Source organism: Vigna unguiculata, chromosome 10, assembly GCF_004118075.2.
Source record: "Vigna unguiculata cultivar IT97K-499-35 chromosome 10, ASM411807v1, whole genome shotgun sequence".
Classification (NCBI taxonomy): Eukaryota; Viridiplantae; Streptophyta; class Magnoliopsida; order Fabales; family Fabaceae; genus Vigna; species Vigna unguiculata.
The window spans coordinates 33,808,619-33,834,705 of record NC_040288.1 but is presented as its reverse complement, the minus strand read 5'-3'; the positions used below and the strand labels follow the sequence as shown (position 1 = coordinate 33,834,705).

The following is a 26,087-nucleotide window of genomic DNA, read 5'->3' as shown; positions in this document are numbered from 1 at the left end:
GATTATAGTAAACAAAAAATACTAATTATTTACATTTTTTTTCTTTATCTTTTTCTCATCCAAAATCACGATACAAAAAAATGGAAAGACTTTCTTTTATATCTATAATTAGTACTTGCACCTCATACTAAAAGAAGAAAAAGGAAAAAAAAAAAACTAAACGAATGTTTCAAATAGATTGTGAAAGATAGAATGATCATTTTAAGATTTAGGGGAGTGCATGTAATAAATATGGAGGTGTAGGAAGTAAAAGCTATTCTGAAATTCTTCCTAATTTGAAAGAAGGTTCGGCCTACGACCGTTTCTATCTAAAACCCATTCCATTGCTATAAATACCACACCAAACCAAACTGAACCAACGGTTTCTCTCTCCCTTCTTCAAATCCCATATTCCCGCCTTTTTTTGCCATCCTTCACTTTCCATCTTCTTACTCTCGTTCTCTCGCAAAATCCAAACGCGTGCGTTTCTGGAGATTCCGGCGACGGTGAACTAGAAGCCGTTGAATCTCCGATCAGAAACGAAAATGAAGATCAACAAAGCCTGCGATCTCTCCTCCATCTCCGTCTTTCCTCCTCCTCTTCTTCATTCAAGGTCACTCCTCTCGCACTGATTCACACATTTCAATTACTATTGTTTCCTTCAGTCCATTGCTTCTGGTAGAACGCTCATTTCATCCGTTCGTTGAGAAGAAGATTTAGTTCTACATTTGAAGCTTATTCATGAACTTCGTGTTTTCTTCGGCACGCTCTGTTTGGATCCTGCGAATTAACGAATCTGGAAACTGAGTTAAAATGATTTATATATCACAACACATGGCGCGTTTCAATTCAAATAGTCGTGTTGAACTGTTCATGTTGACATCTGTTATTTTTCTATCGCCTATATATGAAGGAAAGCGAACAACGTATCAAGTGGATTGCAAGTTTCTCACTCTCAGCATCGCACGCAACCATCGCAGCAATCGTTTTCTCAGGGACTTTCATCTCAGCACGGATTGCTGTCTCATTTATCTCAAAACTCTCTCGATGAGGCCGTCACTAATGATCTGGTTAGATCTTGTATACTGACGTAGTTATACTGATATTCTTAATTTTATAAGCAATTTTCATTAAAAACTATTCTAGTAAACTGATATTGGTTAGAATTAATTATAATTTATAAGTTAATTTGAGATGGAAATAATTGTAATTATTGCTCGAGTTGAAAATAATTGTACCTCTTTTATAAATTGTTCGTGGCTTCACAAAAAATCTAATGTCAAACAAGTGGAATCAAAGCGTGTTCTGGGAGAGAAAAAGGCTATTGTTGCTGTCAATTAGTTCATGTGCTACTTAGGATACACAGTGAATCTATTCCATGGATATCCTTAGTTTTATCAATTATATTTGTCACTAGCTTGCATTAAATTTAAGACAATTTAAAATTTAATTCCTTGAGTATTTTCTGTGTTGTGTTCAATTTTATTTGGAATTTCAGCCTGAAAAATCTATGTAACAAGAATTTGGATTGAAATTATCAGCATAAGTTAATAGACTGCAACTTCAATCGTGATTGAAAATACTAAAAGCACCTAAACAATTGCATAGTACCAGTAGGTTATTAACCGGAAATTTTCCTGATAAATAGAGAACATCTTCAAATATCCTTCACCCAATTATCAAATGTTGCAAATAAGGCGAATATATTTAGTTTTTGACTTTAGACATAATTACAAGCGAATGAAGATTCTATTTCAATGTCTATTAATTCTTATTGTGTTTTAGAGAGTTGGTTCTCAAGAACAAGAGAACTCTTTGAGGAGGCTTTCTAGCTTGCCCCGACCTACATACTCACGGGAAGAGAGTCACCCCCTTAACTCGAGATCTTCGTCCAATCTAATGCTCAAATGGAACTCTGCAGATCATAAAGGTAAGTTTAATGAAAAATATGGGTTTTATTTTTCTAGCTTATATTTTTGGCATCCAGGTTAGACATATCTAAGAGTAGTCTGAGTTTCCTATTACGCTAGCATATAACTTTACTCTAGATAATAAATTCATTGTTTGCTCTAGCAGGTCAGTTAAGTGAAGGACTTGAACACCGAATAGGCATAATGGAAACTTCATTGAGCAGGTTTGCGATGATCTTGGATTCTGTTCAAAGTGACGTTATGCAAGTAAACAAAGGAACAAAAGAAATTATTTTGGAGGGTAAGTAACTCATATTGTCTATTGACGATATTCTAAAAAAAGTTTTTGGGAGTTGTACTTATACAATCATGAAACGTTCTACTGATATTTTGTATGGCTCTCCTTTGATTCTCTGCTTATGTTGCATTTTCCAATCATTGTATATTGTTTGAAACATAATTCAACTGAATGCTCGTTTTTTATACTAAGAACTCTAATTTCTAGCTCGATTTTTGTACATTAAGTGTTTGATGCTAGCTTGCTCACTCTGGACTTTAATCGATATGAACGTTTGCACTAATTGTCAAATTTATAATATTCTGAGTTTTATCTGGCTCGGTCTATTACGTAAATTACTTTTATAGCACAGTGTACAATTTTAATTCCTTGCTTTCCATTCAGTGGAATGCATAAGGCAGAAGTTGATTGCTCAGGATAACTCATTTCAGTTAATGGTAATGCCCGGATTCCTACCTTGACTTGCATGGTTTCACTAACATCAATGGATATCGAAGTTCAGTAGACTGATAGCCATAGTCTGGTTTTAAATCAGACTAAAGGACAAGAAGAATTTAAAGCAATGATTGATGGGAACTTGAAATCTTTATCTGAACAAATGAGCCATGTTTCAAAGAAAGAGAAGCTACAGGATGTATATTTGGCGGTTTCTTCGTTGCCTCAGCTAATTGAAGCCTCTATGCAAAATGTAAAAAATGATCTCTGTAACATCACCAAGGAAATGCAGGCAAGTACCATATGGCAATTTATAATGATTAATACCTGCAGACGTATTAAACTTTTAAACTTTTTAGGTTAAGTACTTTAAAAAGGTTTCTTAGAACCCCTCTCCTCATTTTTACACCGCTACAGGAAAATGCCTCCTCCCGAACACTCTTTCTTTTCCTTCGTGTTTATAGTTACTAGAATGCCGTCAAAAAATTATGCTTTGCCAATGAGCGCTTGCAGGGAATTTCTTGCAACCTTAAAAGCTTCAACCAAAAGGATGTGGCGCCGCCGTCTTCGTCCTCAAAGGTTCATTATCTCTGTTAATGAACCATATTTTGCTGATTTTTTAAATGATAAATGGATTCCGTTGTAAAAAATTAGTCTGCTGAACCCTGATTGTTTTCTACGGTGAAAAGCGTCGGCTTTTTTATCCCTGACACGTTGTTGGCTCGCAGAATTTAAGCAAACAGGTCATCACACCGAAAAAGCGACAGCCTCTTGCTAAGTATGTATTAACTTCACTTACTTTACTAATAATGCCTAGTAAATTTTTTCTACATTATTTGTCAATTTCAGTAAGTTTTATTTATGAAACAAGTTCGAAGCGTTGACATGACATATATTTCATATGCTTCTCAGTTTGTTAATATTATTTTCATATACTTTACACTCTCAAACGTGAGGACTAATCTGCTGTAAATATATTGGATGTGAAAATGATAGATTAGTGTCAATTATTTATTTCCTAGCTTTCATAGTTGACGAGTAACACGGGTTTTACTGGATTAAACTGCTGCACTGCTTCGAGGCTGAATGAATTATATGTGAAGATCACACTACGCTATTATGAGCACAGATATCCATACACACAATGCGTGTGTGTGCAAGTTTCCTTTTCCTGTTAGAAACACTGATCCAGCAATTGATCCTTCTGGGCCTGTCTAACAACATAGAAGAAAATTGCTTAATAAATGGAATTCTCACTTGCTGAACGGGTGAAGTCATTTCTTTTGAATGCTATTCAACCTTTTGTTCGGAGAATTCTGCTTTTACTATTCTTTTACGACAAACACGAGATAATAATTATTCAGCTTTCTACGCTCTGAATCATGAGTTTATTTATAAAATTATATGTCCGCATTTCCATTTGGCGGACAAATCTAGGTATATTGGAACGATGATTTATTTTATAGTATATATTTGTTTATCCCCTCTGTATCGAATTGTTAATCTTAATAATTAATAACGAATGGCTCTAGTTACGACTGGTTATATCTGACACTTCAAAAGCATTTGTTACGTAGTGTGACCAAGGACAGAGTATTTTTCTTTGACTTCAGTGAGGCGAATACTAGTTTACAAGCTGCTGTAGCTCCAGAGGTAGAAATGGGCGGCTGGAAGTCAGTAAAAAAGGAACGAGTCACTTTTTTAGATAAAGCATCTGAGAAGGTGCAAAAGAAAAAAGAGCCAGAAACTGAGAAGGTATTCTCGAAGAAATTCAGTGTTCCCTTTCATGATCAGAAAGTTGCATGCCCTTCTATGATGCGTACAGTTATAAAAGATGCACTCAACAGTGACAATTGTCACTTCATTTTTCACGCAAATGATTTCTTTTTTTTCATTTTACAAATCTTATACTTGCTTTACCAGTTGTCAAGTTCTGTTTGAATGACAGTGTATAAAGGGAGGTATAGACTGTGCTATTGTCATTGAATCCGACGAGGAGACTGAAGTGGGATTTTCCTGCTTGGTCAAAGAAAATGCAGGTAGTTGACTGAACTGTAAAAACTAAGATAAAACTTTCTGATTTTCGTTTTTAATATGGTGCGTTATGTGAAAAACAACAAAACTTAATGTAGATTGTTAGATATTATTCAGCGACAAAACCACATAAGATTATAGGTGTTGTTTTCGATTATAGGTGAAACTTTATTTTGATAATCTTGTTCATAAAACTTTAAATTAAATGTCAAAATAAGTTATTAAAACATAAGGTCAATTCCAATAAAAGAACAACATAATAACACATAAGTAATACTATTAAAAAAGCTTTAACAAGAGAGATCGTATACTCCTTAAAAGTAAAAAAAAAAAAAACTAAAGGATACATTTGACAACTTGCATAACTTATACAATCATCCAAGAAAAATATATTATTATTTAAATGGAATATTTTATTATTGAAAGACGTTAAATAGTTATTTAAAAAAAGATGCGTGTAAAAAATGATTATTTTCTTTATTGTATTGGTTTAGAGGACATCTTAATTAAAGGATTGTGTTTTCATCTTTTTATTTGCTTTTTAAATAGTTTAGAATTGAATATTATTTATTATAGTAGGAAGCAGTCCTGGTCTACAGCATTGATTTTAGTTCTAGTTGTAGTTTTGAACTATGAAAACATTACTTATATTGTTTAAAAGAAATATATATTTGTTTCCCTAATACTACCGAATTAGCAGTCATGGATACAACTGCTATATGATTATACTTAATTAGCAATATTTTTTCATGGCTAATTAAAAATCTTATGTTAATTATGGAAATTAGTGTACATTGTATATAGTTTATTACTTCTTGTGATAGTGATTTATAGCACGACGTGTATCTGTTGATTTGAAACATATAAATTTAATTTAATTCTTTGTAAGTTGCTATTTGATAGAAATCGTAACTGTTTTTAATATATGCTTCCATGGAGATCAGGCGAAGACCTATTTGGCAAATTGACCAAGGAAGAAGAGGAAGAAACTGAGCGAATTTTGCGGAAAGCAAGGAGGCGTAAGAGGAAAAGTATTGTAATACTATAAAAATATATTGAAGGTTACCTATTTCCATTCTAACTTCCTTCTGTCATATTATTTCCTGCCACGACGTAAATATCCACCAATGCACTTTACCAAGTTTTAGATTGAATAGTGACTGCTCTTTGGATTATTTTATTAGAATAATGATATTTTGACAATTTTATTTTATAATATAAGATGATATTTTTTAAGTGGTTTTAGAATATAAAAAAATAAAAAATTATTTAAAAAATGTCACTTTAGATTAAAAAAAAAATTATCAAAATTTAATCGTTAGAAAATCATTTTTCATTTTATTATCTACGAAAAGAAAAAGGCAAACCTAAATCTTCTATAATATTTATGCAAATTTATAACGCATGGAGCAAAAGCTATCTTTTCAATTCGAAAACAGTAATGGACAGTTAAACTCAATGTCATTTTAATCCACTTTCTTTGTTGTGCAGGAACAGTTTGTTACTTCAAGACGGGGCTGAAACTTGGATATAATTGTGGACCTTTTGGTATTTTTTTTCTTAATAAAGTGGAGTCTCGCATTAAGAATTAGTATCGACCTTAGTTATACAGGTACAACTCATGTCATGTGTAATTTTAATTAGAAATAGTATAAAAAAGAAGTACCAAACTGTATGTAAGTTTATAATCAGAAATTATCCTTTTTTTTGGCCTTGTTACCCAGTATTAATAATTTTGTGCAATGCCACATTTCCTTACATAGGAAGTTGTTTGCTCTTTCTATTTTGATTGCAATAAATTCAACTTCACCGAAAGCTTGTACGTAGGTTTTTCATTAATTCATTACAGTAAATTGCACCAAAAAAGAATAAACTATTCGATTGACAATTGACCTTTTTCTGAAGAAAAATGTGTTTTTCCCTTTGTAAGATTGGGTTCCGCTGTCTAAAATTATTGGGCCTTCTTGAACCTCTGGTTGGCGGAAAATTCCAAGTGGTAGAGGTATTGGGGTTTAGAAGAGAGAGTTGATATTTTTGTGTGTGTACAGATACCACCATGGAGAGAAAAGAATGACACCGGGTTTTTCTTAATTAACATGAAGTGCACTATAGTATATTTTATTTGTCAGGTGAACCCAAAAACTACCAACTAAATGATTTTCTTGTACGTTAACACTAGTGAAAGATTAACATTTCCTGAGTGGGTCGTGAATTGTATCATTTTGTAAAGAAACAATTCTATCACTTCGTTGCCTTATACACAGCAAATTATTTGACAGTTGGTGAACAATGAACTTGTTAAAGATGCTTTTAATGCTTTTGTTTTGACATGTGAAGTATGGGACCGGACCAATTTCTCCCAAGCCTCATAGTTACAATAACATCTCCCGCGGTGAAGGTTTAAGATTTGCTTAAATTGTTTGAAGTAGTTCTTCTGTTGAAAGATATCATGTCACGCTTGTAATTATTTAACATTTTTTTTAGTTATTTCTACAAATAAATACTGTCTAGAAATAAAATAAAATAAAAATTCTTCACATTATTTATTCTTTTTAAATTATTAGTTGCTACAACGTTGTTTAGTGTACAATGAGGCATTGTTTATACCTCCTTTGATGACAACTTTTTGTCTCTTACTATCGAATCTAATATTATGATTGTTTTTAATTGTCAAAAAGACAAATATCCTAGAGTCTGGGGGGCATGCAGTTGATCAATTATTTTCAGCAATGTATGCAGGCTTTCTACATAAATAAGTTGCAATATTTTTATTTCTTATTTTAATTTCGAGTATTACAGTCCCTTTTTCATTTGGTTATTTATAACCATTATTATGTGTTTCATCTTTCCTCACAGTGCGTTACACTAACTTTACTTTCTCTTTATTTTTCTTGATAGCATATGGAGTGAAAGCACTTTCTAAGACATAAGGTAGAAAGTGGGGGCATCCAATGCATAAAAGGCAGTAGTTGGAGTTAGCCTACCCACTATTTTATTAGTCAAAAAAAAGTAAAGCACAATAATGGGGTTGGACAAGGAGGAAGGATGAAGTTAACTCCATCACAACTTCACTAATGATGTTTTAATAATTCATAAATATGTACATGGCCATAACTTGATCAATCTAATTTTTAACTTGTATATTTTCTTAAAAAATAATTATGTTTAATGATCGTTTTTTACTTTTGCAACAACAAAAAAATACGAGAGTAAATTGTTTAGATTTTACCTTTTTTTTTGAAAGAAAAAAATAATCATCAGAACTTTTACATCTATTAATCGAATAGTTAAATTTGGATACGCTATTTGCAACATCCCATTTTAATAGATTAAATTTACTAAATAAAACATCACACAGTCATAATAAAGAGCAATCAGATTTGGAACAACATACATAAGAAACCCAATTGTTACAGTCATCCAAGAATGTACTTGAAAGGGGTCTAGGCATACAACCATGCCATAGCCACACAACAGAATTGAAAAGGTTCATAGTTATGCAAAAGGAAGGCTCCTAGAGCACAAGATTACAAAGACACTAGGCCATGAAATTTCATTTGAGGCCACATCAACTAACCCACTAAGCTGCACCGCTACCACCGTCAGGTCTACCTCCAGCAATATTTCCATCTGCTCCCACCCAAGGTGATCATCGCAAAAGAGAAATCAAAACAAGGACACACACACAAAAGGAATAAAAGGGTAAGCTAGTGTATTATAAATTTTATCATGGTATAACAAACAAGTAATTAAACAGTCCAAGCATGCAACACAGTAGGCATAGAGAATCATGTTATAGCAAACAAACAGGACACTATGACTCAATTATCCGGATACATATACTAAGATCGGATTCACTGGACGCTTGCACTCGGGGTAGCCTCTACTGCTCTGCAGAGCCATTGCCAATGGGTTTCACCCTACCACACACGAGGTTAGCCTTTAAACGTCTAAGGCCATTATCCTGCCAAAGACTAGGGCCTCCCGCTACTCTCACCACTTGGGTCAGTTTGCTCTACATGAGACTCACTGACCCTTTAGAGTTTCGGGATGCGGTCCTTACTTGAATCCATATATTAATATATACACTACACACCACCATGAGATTTCTCCACGAGACTCATGGAATTACGCCTATCACACAATCAAAAGCATTTTTCTCATACAATTCCACTTCTTTCATTTCCTTCATCCAATTTTCATGTTAAGACATCACAAAGCCAGAAATCCATGATCACTCTCATACCAAGCATGCCAATTTCGTTCATAAAAATCCAAACACCCAAGCATATTCACGTACATCATATTTAGGAAGAATAATCTAGACAACACATGCAATAAATCATCCAAACAGTCAAGAAGGACAGTGCCAGCACTCACCACTGCACTGGTTTCGCTCAAGCTAGGAGCCTCGCTCAGGCGAGGAGCTTGCCTCGCTCAAGCTGCGAGCTCTCGCTTAGGCGAGACAGATAACAGTGGCCCCTGGGAGATTTCACAAACTCTCGCTCAGGCGAGGCCTTCTCGCCTGAGCGAGACAGTGCGTCGCTCGAAACGTGATTGGCCGCCTGAGCGAGCGCTCGAGGTAGAATCTTGGGCGAGCTTCTGCTATTCTCGCCTAGGCGAGACGAGCTCGCCTGGGCGAGAATACCAATTCTCTCCCACTATTCCGCACATGCAACCCAGAAACAATCAATCCAAACATTTTATTCTTGATCTCACACAAGCACAAACGTTTTCAAATCCTTTTACAAATAAAACAGTGGTGAAACAGGCAACATACTCCAAAAACGAAAATAAACTAGCTTCCCTTACCTTGTTATACACTAACAGAATAAAGTGGTAACCCAAGAAAAGTAGTGGAGCACAGGAGCAAGGTACGGAGCTGAAAACAAACCCACACAGAGTTGAGAATGGGGTGCTAGGGAGAACCCAAGACAGAACCATTAGCCTCTGAACTGGAGAAAGAGAGGAACAAGGTTGGAGTTCGACGTACCTGGAAGTACAATATCCTTAGCTAGCTTGAAACAAAGGGAAGAACCTCTGTGCCCTAGCAGAGCTCTTACACTAGACGATGGGAAGGAACAAGGAGCTAGTTTTTCTGAAAATGGAACAGAATGAAGGAGTTAGGGGTTGGCAAGGGTATTGGGTCCCTTATTGGGCTGGTCTTAGGTCCACGAATGGCTAGGTCCAAATACTCAGCTGAAAAGGAAAAAGGAGCTTACACTACTAATATAAAAAAAACAAAACAAAAAATATAATGTACAATAGTCAATTACCAGTGAAATGTAATAAATTATGCAATAAGACGCACTGTTAATCGACTAAAAGTATATTTGGATAAAATTCTTTTAAGAGAGAAAAGTGAAAAAAAATAAAGAAAAATCTTATAAATTCAAATTAGCCTACGCACAAGATAATTTCTTTTCAAAATATACAAATATTTACAAATTATTTTATACATAAACTAATTCTTTTATTATTTATTTATCTGATTATTATTATGAAAGCCAAAGTAAATACAAACATAAATTTTATAAGAAGAAAACAATTCTGACTTATAAAAAATTAATTGTAATTTTTTTATACTTATAAATTTCTAAAAAAAAAAAAGTTATCCAAAGAAAACCCTAAATCTACATTTCAATAAACAACTTGAGTTAAACCAGTGTAAACTATAATACCTGAAGCTAAACCTTATATTTGATTATTTGTACAAATATGCATTAAGAAAATGAAGAAAAAGGTACAATTATATACCACCAAAGACATAACGCAACAAAATAGCAACCACCGGTTTAGTATGTTTTGGATCGACACAACACGAACCCAAGTACATATAATTGACGCTTGATCCACTTATATGTTTTTTCATGTAAAATTTTCAAACTTTCAAAATGCAACATCAAAGTAAATATCTATTATAATCTTGAATTATGATAGAGAGAATACCTATTAGACCATTTTCTCCTTTTACTCTTTATAGTCTAATTCCGTATAATAATAAAAAAATCTCAAATTTGATATCCGTAATCCTATATTAGATTCTTTTTGCCTATAAATAAAAACCTCGGTCATCTGTATTTCAAAATTTGTTTTGCTTGATTCTGAAGATGAGGTGAAAGGCAAAACTAATGGCTCCACATGTCTTTTTGCATGTAATGTGTGAATTATTACATTAATTGTAAGTGCTTCCTTTGTTCTTCATGGTCCTCAATTTGTCATCCATCCACCCTACAATCCCCACTCACCTTTCATTATAAGCAATTCCTTCAAAACAAAGGCAAAAACAAAAGAGTGGGAATTTTTCACCACTCTAGCACTTTTTTTATTTTTTTCTCCCAAGTAACATATTGTGCCTTTAACTACATAAATAGCATAGTTTATTGTTATGAAAGTTCAGAATTTGGCTGAAATAAAAATATGTAAAAAGTGTTAAACATATAACATTGATTAGAGATAAGGTGAATTTTTACAATATACAAGTGAGTGTAGGCTTTGCTTTATAAATATATTTTGTAGGATTAAGTTTTGAAATTAAATTCATACTATCTTAATATGTATCAAAACTATTTGAAATTTATCTCAACGGTAGAAAACATACAAAAAAATATATGGAGAATGAAAGTGTGTATTATTGAGTGTATATAAAATATTACAAGAAGTGTGATATATATACACACAAAGTTAACCCTCAGAGCCAAAAATAAATGAGCCTAAAACATTGACATGTGTTAACATCTCCCTCAAACTCACAATGTTTCGACTAAATGCATTGAGAGTTTGTTAACTAAAAAACGAAAGCGTAAACCAGAGGAACTACTACAAGAATAATTTCTCAATGAAACAAAGAACAAAAAAAATATATGGAGAAAGAGATTGTGTACTATATTGAGTATGTATGAAATGTCAGAAGATGTGTGATATATATATATACACACAAAGCTAACCTTAAGAGCAAAAAATAAATGAGGCTAAAATAGAGAACTATGCTAACATCAACAAGATTTATTGATTCTTGAATTTACCGTTATTGAACTGCTATTAAATTATTTATTAATGGTCTCACGTTTAATATATATATATATATATATATATATATATATATATATATATTTATTTATCGACATAATTGTTAGAGATTCGAGACTAAGTAAAACTATAATAGATTTGTAATATATAAATTAAATACAAATTTCACTTTTACAAACGGTTTTATAAAATTGAAATAGAATTAAACTTAAAATAGAAGATGATATTGTGTGCTCATCTCTTAGTCATTGTTTATAGTTTCCATGAATTATATATGTTTAGTTAACTCAGAATTAGATTCCATGGTTGTGGTCCCAAAGGTGCACTGAAACCATTTTATTCTCTCCACAAAAAATCAGAATGATATCGATGAATCCAATAGATTTCACAACTTTGATACATTTGCATGGGTAGGAACAATATAAATGACACTAAACTGATTGCTGCTAGGTATTACTATATTATTCCACGCTTTATTTTCCACCTACGACCATAATGTATGTGGTATGACACAAACAATGGTTAAAAAAAAGTGAAAAAAGCTTTTACAAAAACGACACCATCTCCTATTTAATAGTGAAAACTATGGCTCTTCCTGAAATAGAGATTAGATGAAGTGGCATGCACGAAGGTACACACGTTTTGCCTAATATGTAATGTCCCTGACAATGTGGGTGGGCCCAATTGCTTTTATTCAGTGGGGGCCCAATATCCCTATTTCAGGCCCAACTGAACCTCACATGCTTCATTGGAAAAGCATTGCTATTCCGAAATCAAATTTGGTGCCTCGCAGAAACAATTATGAAAATCAGTGTCGCTGCTACGTTTGTAATTTTGCATTCATGGATCGTGCTTCTGCTGCTGAAGCATCTTCTGCGCACAGGAAAGAAGAAGTAAAATATAAAGTCACTTATTTTGTGCCTTGAAACTCAAAAACCTCTACTTTTATATTGTTGCAAATTAGTTATGTATAACCAAGATTTAATTAGTTGGATGATACCCACTTTTATTCAGATATATCAGTTTGGTATACATTTTTAAAAATGTGTCAACATAGTTCTAACTTTTGAAAAAATGTGTTAATCAGGTCCATTTGAGACAAAAGCTTCTAAAACCCTTAATTCAATTCATGCATTTTACTACTAAATTTTAATATAAATATTTATATTTAATTTTGTAAGTCATTTTAAATATCAATATTATTAATAGTGTTAATAATCTTTTGCTGAAAATGATCTAATTGAGACATTTTTTCAAAAATTGAAACTTAATTAACATTTTTTTACAAGCGGTTATCAAAACTGACACATCTAAATAAAAATAGGTATCATCCGACTAATTAAACCTTAATGTGATGAATTTTATACCGCAGTGCGGGTTTTTCTTTTTGTAACATACAGTTCCTTAAACAAACATATAACATAAATTCTGAAAATCATAAAGATAGTAAAAATATAATTGAACAAAATAACACATTAAGGTATTGTCTTTGTGTATCTCCTCTCATTAATCATATATTCACTTCCACTAAGAACCTACATAACGCTTGCATAAAGAAAAAATATTATTGGTTACTTATCTGTGATGGAATCTCATACTCTAATATAGATGTTAATGAATTATTTATATTATAGAATTTTAATTTGAAAGTCTAAATTTTTTATGGTAACTTGCTAACAATATTTTGAATTGAATTGAAATTAAGAAAAGAAAAAAAAAATATTGAATTGAAACTCTTAAAATGTGAAAAAAGTTGTATTTATTTGATACGAAATCTCTATTATATTTTTCATATGAAACTGAACATTAGTGTATGATCGAAGTGTGTTGTTGATAAGATAGATCTAACAATTAATAAATCTTTCAAAAAAAATGAATGACACAATACATTCAATCAAATTAACTTATAAAATTCACACTGCCTACTTGTATATTGAAAACTTACCTTAAGATTGATTTCGACTTTAAATATCAAAGAAAAAAATATGATGTAAAACAACCATGGTTGGTAAAAAGTCAAATTTAATACACAAATAATAAATGTTATATTTATTCTATATTTTGAAGAGACTTGAGGGTCAAAATAGTGGACACCTATTCACCATTGTATTATAATTTAGGTAACCATTACATGTAACAGGATGCATATGTAAATTTAATTTTTTAAAGTAATCAATAAAATATCGTTATTTTATTCATCCACAATTTTATTCTATTTTATTAGAAGAATCCATGATACACATCTCTTTCTGTCTACCTCACATTTATAATTTTATTTGATGGGTTGTTGAAAATAAATAAGAATGTTACAATTATATATATATATATATATATATATATATATATATATATATATATATATTTATTGAATTGAGTTTTAACATTTGTTAAATAGTTAATGTAGTTTCTTTCTATGAATTGATCTTAATGTGACACCTACCAAACAATGTTAATGTTAACTTGAGAGAAAGAGTCATTAGATTTTTCTTAAATAAAAAATAAAAACTCAATTGAGTAAAAACTAAATATAAAAAAGAAAGTGAATAAAAAAATCTAAATAATTAAACCAAATCATTAATTACTAGTGAAAACACATGTACATCTATGTGTTATTTTTTTATTTTAAAATTAAATATAAATAATATTTTCAATTTTATTATAAATACTTTTTTATTTATTTTGTAGATATTTTTTTTATAAAGATACTTATTTTAGTTTAATGATGATTAATTTAAAAGAAAAGATAAATGAATGAAACAGTTAAATCTAATAAATGGTTACTCAAAAGCTATAAATGGTAAAGTAGTTATTTTAATTAAAAAAATAGTTATTTATTAAAGGGTAAAATTGAAAATAGAATTATGGATACCAAAATATGGTATCTCTTTATATTTATATATATTATTACATATTAAAAATACTTTTTTTAGTTTAAAAATGATTAATTTAAAAAAAATGAATGAAGGAGTTAAACCTAATAAAATGGTTACTTTAAAGTTAAAAATGGTAAAATAATTGTTTTAATTAAAAAAAACAGTTATCTTCAAAGGGTAAAATTAATAATAGAAATGTCGATAACAAAATAAAATATCTTTATTTATTTATATATATATATATATATATATATATATATATATATATATATATAATTAAGAATAGAAATAAAATGAGATTTCTCTTATACATGTTAGTGTAAACACATATGTTAACGCGCCTGTATGTATCAATCTTTTAAATATGCATAATATTATATTAGTATGTGATAATATTGTGATGATATTGTAATGTTAAAATCAGAGTAAGAAGAATGGATAAAATGTGAGAAAAGAATTGTTGATAAATAGAAAAAAAATGAGAGAAAATAGACAGTTTGATAGAAAATGTGTAGAAATAACAGTTAATTTTTTAAAATTTAACAAATAATTATATTATAGACAGTAAAATTGAAATTGTGAAATGTGGACATAAGAGGAAATCTTCTTTATATATAACTAGCGAAAACATATGTAATGTCGCACCTGTGTGTTTACATTTTTTTAGTTTTCCTAACAATTTGAATTAAGTTTAATAATATTTACTTTTAAAATATATAATTAATTTTTAAAATAATTGTTAAATAAAATAACCGTTAAAAACAAAATTTTTTCGTATAAAATGATTAAAGATAAACTATTTATAAAATAATTAATTTTTAAAATAATAAGTAAAATTAAAAAAATATATATATATATATATATATAAAAGAAATTTTTAAAATAACTATTAAAAATAAAAGAGATTTTTAAAATAACAAAGGGTAATAGGTTTTAAAAATAATAAGTAAGGACAAAACTGGAAAAACGAAACGTGAACACAAAAGAGTGAATCTTTATAATATTATTATGATAAATTATATATATATATATATATATATATATATATATATATATATGAAAAAAAAAACTACAAAATCTTACTCATTAAGTTTAATACTTTCTTAATATATAAACGATTCTATTCCTTGGCTAATATAAGACATGCATTTGGCTAGATATACGTTGAAACTGATATTCTATATTTTGTAATCGTGCATAAATATAAGATTTTTTTTTAAAACTGTATAATCATAAATGAAAACTAATTAAAATATGTTGATCTTAAATAAATAAATATATATATATATATATATATATATATATATATATATATATATATATATATATATGTATGTGTGTGTGTGTGAGCGTAAATTTTATGCACGGTTAAAGTAAATAATTTTACACTATCAATTAATAAAAAATCATCTCAAACACTGTTAAGAAGTGGTGGGATCTCCGACAAACATAGATTTTAAAGTCATTGTCATAAAAATTTAGATATAAAAATATTTACATGTATTTTTAGTCAATTCTATATTTATCATTCTTTGAAATTCCTGTCCATAAACTGGACACTTACCGTAAGGAACTTGTAGTTAACTTTTTTTTTCCTCTTTTTTCGAGGTAGCATTACAGACGAAAACTCCATAATGTTATAAAAAATGTAACAATTATATCTTTTTGTTAAAGTTTACTAAACAGTTTTTATAAAACTAATGTTTAAGAATTAATCTAATATTAAGTTGATTTTTTTAAGTCAATATGATAATATTAAGCTGTAAAATTTATGGACTAAGTTATTAATAAATTGTGTAACCGGACATAATTATCATACATTTGAAAAAAAAATGGTTATTTTCCCTGGTTATTCTATTTACAAAATGTGCAAATATAAATAATATATAAACACATGATATGACATGATTACATGTAACTGTTGTTAATGTTTTTTCCTGTGTGATTTGCATAACACCATTTCTTAAAGCCAAAAAAGGTCAAGTCTCTGTTCATAAGTGGAGTACACGTTAATTCTCTTAGTTCATCTTCGTTATTCTCTCTCTCTGAATTCGATTTTGCATTTGCAGTTTGGTGTGACTTGGATCATGGTGTTCCAATTCCAAATTTTGAAAGACCGGAGAAGAAAAATGGCTACACAGTTACAAAAAAACTTTATCTTCCTTAACAACAAAAACTCTTGTGTGGACCCCTCTATCTAGCTATCCTCAACTGTCATGTACTATGACTATTCTTCGTGTCGCCCAACAACAGTGTAAAGCGTAAGACTCTCAACTTTCACTTTTTCTCCCACAATCCTAACCTTCACCACCAATTCTCTCTCCTTTCTTTCGTCCACTTTTTACATGTATTCAATGCCCCCCACATCAGAATTATGCCTCAGCAGATCCTGGGTCGGTGCTAGATTATCATTTTCTTCTCTTTGACAGCAAAAAAGAGATGCCCATTAGCAAAAGTTTTGATTTTTTTTGGTGGGAAAATTTGCTGCCAAATGGTGTTATTCCTCCCAGAGAGTGTGGTGTCTGATGAACAATTTTTTCAGTCTGGTTCTTTTGAGGGAATGAGTTGTTGGTGGGATTGAGATTGACCGAGAGTTGTGAGTTTTGATACCTCTTGTGGTGAAGGTTTCTAGGGAGAATTGTGTGGAGTTTTTTTGTTCTAGAGGTGGGTAAGGTGTGCTCCACAGACTGTTATTTGAGTAGATAAATTGTTGGAGGAGATAAATGGGCCATTTATTGCAGGCATGGATTCAGTTGTGCAGAAGTAATGAGTCTTGTGGTGAATTTGAGGTTTTTGGTGTTTAAGGATATGCTATTTCTTTGGTGTGTGCCTGAAGGTTTTGGTGTGGTATGATTAATTATCAAACTTCTTCATCACGTTTGATCCTTGACTATGTTTTGTATTGGAGGAAAGCAGAATCAATGTGCTGTGATTCTTTGACTCGTTGTCAATTGTAAAAGCTGAAGCCTTGTAAGTTATCTCAACTGGCCTTTTTGTTTGTGGAGAGGAACAATTAACTGAGGTTTTAAGCTTTCTCTGTGGAACTTCAGAATTCAGATTGTTAAGGTCTGTGAGACAGAGCATTGATACCTTCTCCTCCAAAGGAAGCTAAAAATTCGTGAACTTCACTCAAATGAGAAACTTGGAGGACTGAAATAGGGATTCCCAAATGCTTCGTCAGTGGTCTCATCAGGCTGTATCTTTGTCTTTTGTTCCTTCACCATATTGAGTCAACAAGGCTCAGAATATGAGGTACTTGTCTGAACCGATCTCATTGTTCATGTGACTATTCAATTCTTTCTCCATGACATAGACTAGTACCTACTTTAGTTGCCTAACCTACCAATTTTTTTGCCCTTACATTTCCTAACTCGTTAGCCATTAAATTTCATTTTGGTATGACTCTTCAGTTTTTTCTTTTGTGCACGAGGGATTGGTTGTTGTGATAATCACTGTGTGGCTAAGTTTAATTTCTCTCGGCATGTAACTAGGTTATCTGCATGAGTTGATTTAACAAAAAGTGGTGGCATGAATAGATCAGATTGATGTGTATATATCTAATGAGTCCAATAGAGAATTAGTAGAGAATCAAAATTCATATATAATGCACCATTTATCACATTGTTAGGGTGTTGTTATGTGAACTGTGTGGTTTTGGGGTCATTAGGGAGTAATGATAGGTATTTTGTTGGCTTTTAAATGCATCTGTTTACTTTGTTGCAGTCAGGTTGGACAATCTTACCTATGAAATTTTTTGAATGACTGTGGCTACGTGAGGCCAAGACTATCTTTAACACCCTTCAAGGGAAAGGAAAAAGAGGAATCAAGGAACACCATTCTGCTAAAATCATCATGGCAAAGAAGTCTCAAAGACGCCCTGTGCGGTTTGAGAAAGATAAATCAGGCTGCATGTGGGGTTTCATTAGTATGTTTGATTTTCGACATGGTCATTCCACTAGGAAGATGATTGCAGACAAGAGGCGAAGCAGTAAACATGCTGTTGGTAAGAACTGTGTGCTTAGCATCTAAATTGGTACAAAATTGAATATCATGCTCATGTCATGTGCATGAATATGTATATGATATATTCACTGAAGACTTTTAATGTGCCAAGTGAATAACAAAATCAGTATATACTGAGGAATTGTGCAGGGACTGATATTTGAATGTCAAGCAATTTTCTGTAATGGTGTGAAGTTGAAATCTTTCATAATCATAAAAAAGGCTTTTTCCTGTCTAATATCTATAATGATTGTGGAATAATTTGATGAACTACATCACTCGTTTAACAGATTGAATTTCATTTTTTTTTCCTCTCACAGGGGCCATAAATTCTAAGACTAAGTTCGAGATGAGCAATTTTGATGAAGTTTGTCAAAGCAGTTCGGTAAGTTTGTCCATGCTTAAGCCACACTTGAATTTGAAAAGTTTACAAAAAAATTGGTTATCAGTAAATTATGGTAATCTGCTAAGTGTATACCTGTGCATTTTCTGATATACATTTTCGTGAATGTTTCAGGACAGTGGAGAGAGTAGAAGACCAACAATTGTGACTGCTGCTAATAAGCCTAGCGTGAAGAAACTCATTGAAGAAGAGATGTTCATTGATCAGAATAAAATGAAGGATACAGATAGTGCTCAAATAGAATCAAAGGAATCCAAATTAAGGCGTGATGTACTCTTGAAGTTAGATTCCAAAAGGAAAAAGAAATTTTACCAGAAAAACTGTGATAAGGACATCAATGATTTAAATTTGGACACAACCTTGAAATCTGAAATCACACATAATAAGCACTCAAGGAAGCAATCTAAAGATAATCTTGATCTGGATAAGATGATTGCAGAGTTTTGTCATCTAAAAGATGTTTATTCAATGATGCATGGCAATGACATAGAAGTAGAAGTTGAGGCACAATCAAACCAGAAGCAAGCTATTTCTGAAAATGCAAAAGAAGCAATTTGTGAATTTGTGAATCAGATGGTATTAAATGGCAAAGATCCGGCTGAAGCCAGAAAATTCCTTTGCTCACATCAACTTGTGGAAGCTATCGAGCTTCTAAGTTCAGATAAGGAATTGTTTCTTTCACTTCTACAAAATCCGAATTCACTTTTGTTGAAATGTGTTCAAGAGTTTAGGAATTCTCAGGGAACAAATGAAAAAGAATATGGTCCAGTAGCTGGTTCCAACTTCTCCGAACAAGATCATGGTAACCTGAAACATAATGGGGATCTAGTTAACCACAAGAAGCATAATTTTTTCAGAAAAAAGACGAAGTCTCATTCAAAAAGTTCAGCAAATGAAAACGGGAACACGAATTTGTCAAGTATTGTTATTTTAAAGCCGGGGCAGATGGGCTGGCAAAATTCTGAAACTGGAAACAACCTTGCCTCGCATCAAGATTCCTATGATGTTGTCAAATACAATGGTCCTTCTGTGAGAGGTAGTTCACATTTTTCTCTCACAGAGATAAAAAAGAAACTAAAGCATGCTATGGGAAGGGAGAGACATGGAAACTCGGAAGGGATCTCAAAAAGACATCCTGCGGCTGAATGTCAAAATAGGAAGCCTAGCAGCAAAGTCATTGGTAAAGACAATGTTGGAATGAGATCTCCTAATAAAGATCACTTCTTCATTGAGAAAATTGGAAGACCTGCCACTGGTGTTATGAAAGGAGACAAGACTAGTACAACTAAAGATTTTGAATTGACAATGGAACATGAAAGTGGTAGTTATCCAAAACAAAGGGTTTCTAACTTATATATTGAGGCTAAGAAACATCTGTGTGAAATTGTAGGTAATGGAGATGAGAAAATAGACTTTTCAAGTAGGCAGATTTCTAGAACCCTTGGGAAAATACTATCTCTTCCTGAGTACAACTTTTCTCCCTTTGGAAGTCCCAGAAGGGATTGGGAGCATCATTCAGTCACTGCACAGAAAATATTTTCCACTTCAGATAAGATTTCGATGGGTAATAAGGATAATGTGTCTCCAGAACAAGAATACTCTGTTGGTCATTTTGATCAGGAAATACACAATTCAGGGAAGCAGTCAATAATTTGTGATGAAATCTCTAATAACAAAGTTCAAGCAATTAAGTCAGACTCAAATGTTGCAAATGGTCGCAGCCATGTTGATGAAACACAAAAACTTTGCTCTGATAGAGATGAGATAGTTACTGGAGGTATCATGTACAAAATATATGTTTTAAGTTTAGGTGTATGTTCCTTTAGATACTTTGCTGCTTATCCTTTTATTAATTTTTGTGCAGGTGATGTAGAATCTGCACAAGAGGTGAGTGTTTTGGAATCTTCCTCACAACCAGTTGACCTCAATGCAGGAAAGGAAGACCAAAACTATGGTCTCTCAGAAGTTTCTGATTGTGCAAAATGCTCTCAATATTCAAAACAGGTAATATTTCTATTTGCATTTTAGTTTTACATAAATCAATGGTTTTGGATAAGTTGATTATTATACCAGATGTATGTTGTCAAAATAAGGACTGGTTAAGATTTGGATAGTTGTGTAGTTTTCATTTGTTCTTTCCACAGGATGTAAAAGAAGAACACAAACCAACATCTCCACTATCATCTCCACCCTACTCTTCCTCCACCAAAGAAAGTGTTACAGATGCATCTGGGCGGCCAAGTCCCATATCTGTTCTTGACACACCGTTCTTTGAAGATGATGTTCAGCCTGGTAAGCATTCTTGCAATAAAGCCATGAAAGGCCTATATGTCACTGTTCTTAAATAGTTAAAATCTCTTTCTAAAAAGCTACATATTCAAAAACCTGTTTCCAATGTTTCAACTTCTTGCTGGCTCTAACTGTTTACAGAACACAAACAAAAATAAAGAGTTGCATGCTAGTTAATGGGGAGCTCTAAATGTTGCTTATCTTGAAACTGCTTAGGAAAACAGTGGTTTTCAACTTGTTTTTTCAATTGTATATCATTGTTCTTTGAGAAAATAAAGAAAGTTAGAATCATATCAAGGGACAAATCAACACAATATGTAACAATGTAATATACCATTTTTTTTTGCCATACTAGTTTTAATCTCACGACTCATTTATTCATAATTTTCAGTTGAAGTACCAGTCCGGCCACTACAATTTGGAGAACAAAACTCTTCACCTTTGGATGAAATCAATAGAGAAAAATATTGTCTTGAAGAAAATGAATGGATTTATGATTACATCAAAGCAATTCTGCAAACCTCTGGATTGACTATAGATCAATTGTCAAAGAAATGCCTTTCCTCAGACAAGATCCTAGATCCTTCCTTGTTTGACGAGGTAGAGTTCTTACCAAACCAGCTTTCCCATGATCAGAAGCTCATTTATGACTGTGTCAATAATGTTCTCATGGAGGTTTGTCAGAATTACTTTGGATTCTCGCCGTGTCTGTCATTCATAAAACCTGGCATAAGGCCTTCTCCAAACATGATGAAGGTTATTCTCAAAGTCTGGGAAGGAGTGTGTTGGCATTTCCTTTCCTTGCCCCCACCTCGTACCTTAGACAAAATTATTAAAAAAGACATGGATAAAAATGGGACATGGATGGACCTTAGACTTGAAGCTGAAACCATTGGTTCTGAAATGGAAGAAGCCATTCTTGCAGAACTGATGGAAGATACAATACTATGCTGTGTAAGCAAAAGTTCAGAAGGTGATTGTTCTCAGCTTGAATTTGAATATAAGGACAGTGAAAACACCAAAAATGTGTAATAGACAGCTTACTACTTTTTGTTCAGTATCACCTCTTAAATTCCTTTATGAAAAGTGGAAGGGAAGTAAAGAATACTTGAGTTTGTAGGAACTTTCTAAGCATGTTTGGCAGCATAACATTTCTGACTTCTCCAGTGTTTACATGGTAAGGAACATAAATAAGGGACCACAAGTGACAATAAGTAAAGAAGAAGCCAATTACAACAACGACTTGCTGAAGTACAAACAATGCTTGTCTTGTTTACAATGACAAAAGTTAACACTTTCATTTTGTGTGTGCTTCACTTCACTCACTAAGGGCAAATAGTATTTATTTGTAGAGTTTGTAGAGTTATGTGTTGATCATACTAGCAAGGTGTGTTTGGTATCATTATCATCCTTACTTTGTATATTAGTTTTTCTTCTTTCGTAATCTATATATTGTATGTAAAAGTTTGGAAATAATGAAGTGTGACTCAACTTACTGAAGTTTCCAAGGAAAGAAGAAAAAAGAGACATGAAACCGTGACATTAGTGCCATTAGGAAATTGCAAACTGCTTTTTTGGAAGCTAAAGAAATGTGAACAAATATTCATTGATTGATACCTTTTTAATGCTTTTAAGTGTTAGTTTGGTTGGTGATAATTTTCTTTCCTTTTTTAAACTAACACATGTGCATGTAATCTCAATTCTTTAGAACCATATTATGTATTTATACACAACAAAATGTAGTTATTTTAGGTTTAAAGCCCAGTCATTGGATGATGTGTTTGTCTCTTTACAGTATCCCTCTCCAATCTTTCTCATTAGACACTTAAAAAGAGTAAGACCCTTCTAAGTTTTAGTTCCAAGTTAAAAACCTTAGCATTGGAATTCCAGTGCCAAACAAAAGGGAAGAAGCTTAAGAATCCTTCTTAATTGTACACAATGAATGCAGTTTATATTTCTTCAAACCATTCAATTTCTCAATTTGGGAGACAAGGAGAACAAGTCAGTGTCTTAATGTGGATGTTGTACCTCGTATCGGCAAGAAGACAACATTGGAGAACACTATAAATGTGTTTGGATAGGAAATTTTACCGTTTTTAACACATTCAAACATATTAAATTTGAATTGATTTCATTTTTTAAATATTGTTTGGATACAGCAATTCAAATTTAGTGAATTTTAATTTTCTCATTTATTTCAATAACTACCAAATTCAATAAATTACTTAAATTTTAAACAACTGTTAAAAATTAAAAAAATATCAACGTTCATAATCTTTTGTAATTGATCTTGATTGATGTTGTTTTTTTGTCAAAGTTCTTAAAAGATTTTTTCATTTTATATTTGCAAATTTTGTTTTCAATTTATGTTGAACGAGAAAATTTTCAAGTTATGAAATCCTAAATTAGACTAGACCCAGTAAGATAACATTGGGTCATTTAAGGACAAGTCGAGTGAAATTAAGTCGACCTGAGTTCAGATAAAGTTGAGTTGATTTGGGTTCAACTTGAGCCAAGTAGACATTGACCTTGATCAAGCTCAGTTGGTCCTGTTCCAAGTTAAGTTGAGTTGACCTGAACCCACTTGATTCAAGTTGGCTTAGGCCCAAGTTAAGCTGAGTTGACTCAAACCCATGTCGAGTCGAGTTGGCTTGAACACATGTTGGGTTGAGTTGGTCCAAGTCGAGATTGAGCCAAGTTGGTCCAAGTCCAAATTAAGTTGAGTAAGCCTAGATTAGGGATGATAACGGGTCGAGTCAGACATGGATAGTGCCTACCCGCAATCCGACTTGCAAAAAAAATCCGTCCGCTACCCGCCGGGTATCCACTTAAAAAATATCCGCAGATATTTTTAAAACCCGCGAGTACCTATGGATTCCCGATACACGCAAATATTTAAAAATATATATATTTTATAAAACTTTTAATATAAAATTATAAAAATAAATTAAAATTTCAATTATAATTAAATTTGACATAATAAAATATACTGTTAATTTTAATTTTAATTAAATTTAACGTAATAAAATATAAATTAAATTTTAATTTTAATTTTTTGCAGGTAATGGTTACTAGCGGATACGGATAGTATAACACCCGCATCCAACTTGTTTATAAGCGAGTATTAAAATACTCGCTACTCGCAGGTAATAAATACCCACATGTACTAACTATCCGCCTTGGATTTTATCCGCGGACGCGAATATTTTTGTCATCCCTAGCCTGGATCTAGGTTGAGCTGAGTTGGTACAAACTCATGTTGAGTCAAGTTAAGGCATCCCACACTCACTTAAATTAAGTTTGGTCAACTTAAGAGTTATCTTTTGAAGGGATTGTACATGAGTTCTATGAACAATCCACCATGATTTGTATCTATTTTACCTTTATCCCTTAAAGAGTCAACATCAGTAAAATATTATCTAAAAGCTTGCAAACTTTATATTTATTTTTAGATCCACATTGTCAAAGTGTATTTTAAAACATTTTTTTTATGAGTAAGTTTTGTTTCTGATGCAGGTAATTTTTTGTGAAATTTCATTTAATCATTCCTGATTATAATATCTATGATATTCAAAATGTATAAATGTAACTTAATATAATATCATAAATTCATGATGTTATAAATAAAGATGTACACAATAAATAATATTCATAGATTAATTTAGCAATGTATTGAGTTCAAAGACCTTGAAAATGAACAATTCAATGAATAAATATGTCACACTTAGTCTTAAGATAAGTTAATATTGAATTCACTAACTCATAAAATGATGACTATTCAATTTTTGTTTTTTCTTCATGTTGGAATATGACATTTCTCATCTTTTCAATCAATAAATCATATATTTCACATACTAAATGAAAAATAGTTATATTTATATATGTTTTTCTAAGAATATCATAAATATAGGGACAATGAAAATAAATTATAATCAATCTTCATCTATATCAATAATAAAGTTTATTTCACAAATTATACACTATCCACATTGTAAGAAAATTATTCATAGTTAATAATCGTCATATGAGGTAATATTTTCAAAATTATTAAGCTCTTGAGCAGGTATTTTTGTTTATTTGAACTTATGCCAACAATATGGATATTATTTAGGTGTTTTAGAAGTACAATAACAATAATTCACACACCTTGATATTTGAAAGAATTAAATGAATATTATGTGCATCAGATCTTCAAAGGCAACTTATATGATCATATTTTTAAATATGCATGCTTTTATCACATGAGTTAAGATAATTAAATGAAAAAAAAAAAACAATGAAAGTATCTTTATGAAATTATTAACTATACATCAAAATAAGTTCAGGCAGGTCTCTATCATTAACACTCAAAGAATTAGATTTTATATTAGTATTTATAGTGACTAATTATTAAAATTAGAGACCTTTAGACAATAATTCCTTGTTAGCAAACAATTTAGAATCTAATTCACAAATTAATCATAATTTTATATTTATAATATATATTATTTTAGAATATCCAAATGAAAATAAAACATAAATATAACACAATAGTTTCCTTTAACGTTTTGTTATTTTCAATAAGATCAAAACCAAATACATTAACTATTTAAAAACAAATATTAAATACCATATTAATGTTTTGGAAAATTGACTTATGAAAACATATAAATATCTTCATTTCTTACTCAAATTATCTTGTTAAGTTATTTACTAATTATTTTTTGACAACTATATATTTTAATTTTTTTATTTAGTTTACTACCATTCATTTTTAGAATGGTATACAATAAGTTCTATTTTAACTAGAGTAAAAGTCAAATTTTATTTCCAAAAGATATATATTTATATTTATA

The 26,087-nt window shown here is 31.3% G+C and overlaps 2 protein-coding genes and 1 long non-coding RNA gene across 5 annotated transcripts; 2 read left to right on the top strand and 1 right to left on the bottom strand.

The window, feature by feature from the left end:
* The first annotated feature begins 375 nt into the window (after positions 1-375).
* Positions 376-5,704, top strand: LOC114165579 (protein PAIR1). The gene is made up of 10 exons (XM_028050166.1): positions 376-592; positions 893-1,049; positions 1,765-1,909; positions 2,056-2,190; positions 2,572-2,624; positions 2,723-2,914; positions 3,136-3,201; positions 4,186-4,377; positions 4,571-4,661; positions 5,601-5,704. The coding sequence occupies exons 1-10, from the start codon at positions 525-527 to the stop codon at positions 5,702-5,704; spliced, it is 1,203 nt and encodes a 400-aa protein (XP_027905967.1). The 5' UTR covers positions 376-524.
* A 2,316-nt stretch (positions 5,705-8,020) lies between these two features.
* On the bottom strand, positions 8,021-9,786 carry LOC114165069. Its single transcript, XR_003599684.1, has 3 exons — positions 9,650-9,786; positions 9,469-9,538; positions 8,021-8,286 (listed from the first exon to the last, which is right to left on the bottom strand). It is a non-coding gene; the product is annotated as an uncharacterized LOC114165069 (long non-coding RNA).
* Positions 9,787-16,576: 6,790 nt separating this feature from the next.
* Positions 16,577-22,725, top strand: LOC114166626. 3 transcript variants are annotated; one of them, XM_028051378.1, is made up of 8 exons: positions 16,577-17,528; positions 17,609-17,810; positions 18,286-18,561; positions 18,881-18,945; positions 19,078-20,740; positions 20,828-20,967; positions 21,108-21,255; positions 21,644-22,725. In XM_028051378.1, the coding sequence occupies exons 3-8, from the start codon at positions 18,411-18,413 to the stop codon at positions 22,282-22,284; spliced, it is 2,808 nt and encodes a 935-aa protein (XP_027907179.1). In that variant the 5' UTR covers positions 16,577-17,528; positions 17,609-17,810; positions 18,286-18,410; the 3' UTR covers positions 22,285-22,725. The 3 variants fall into 3 exon arrangements, with proteins under 3 accessions (XP_027907179.1, XP_027907177.1, XP_027907178.1); XM_028051376.1 differs by having other exon boundaries at positions 18,282-18,561; XM_028051377.1 differs by having other exon boundaries at positions 16,577-17,810.
* Positions 22,726-26,087: the final 3,362 nt, after the last annotated feature.

Excerpts from the sequence above, each read along its gene's own strand:
- LOC114165579 (XM_028050166.1), top strand. The coding sequence starts at position 525 with ATGAAGATCAACAAAGCCTGCGATCTCTCCTCCATCTCCGTCTTTCCT. Across the intron at positions 1,910-2,055 it reads GAACTCTGCAGATCATAAAG|GTCAGTTAAGTGAAGGACTT; the intron begins GTAAGTTTAATG and ends TTGCTCTAGCAG. Across the intron at positions 4,662-5,600 it reads CTTGGTCAAAGAAAATGCAG|GCGAAGACCTATTTGGCAAA; the intron begins GTAGTTGACTGA and ends CATGGAGATCAG.
- LOC114166626 (XM_028051378.1), top strand. The coding sequence starts at position 18,411 with ATGGCAAAGAAGTCTCAAAGACGCCCTGTGCGGTTTGAGAAAGATAAA. Across the intron at positions 20,741-20,827 it reads AGATGAGATAGTTACTGGAG|GTGATGTAGAATCTGCACAA; the intron begins GTATCATGTACA and ends ATTTTTGTGCAG. Across the intron at positions 20,968-21,107 it reads GCTCTCAATATTCAAAACAG|GATGTAAAAGAAGAACACAA; the intron begins GTAATATTTCTA and ends TTCTTTCCACAG.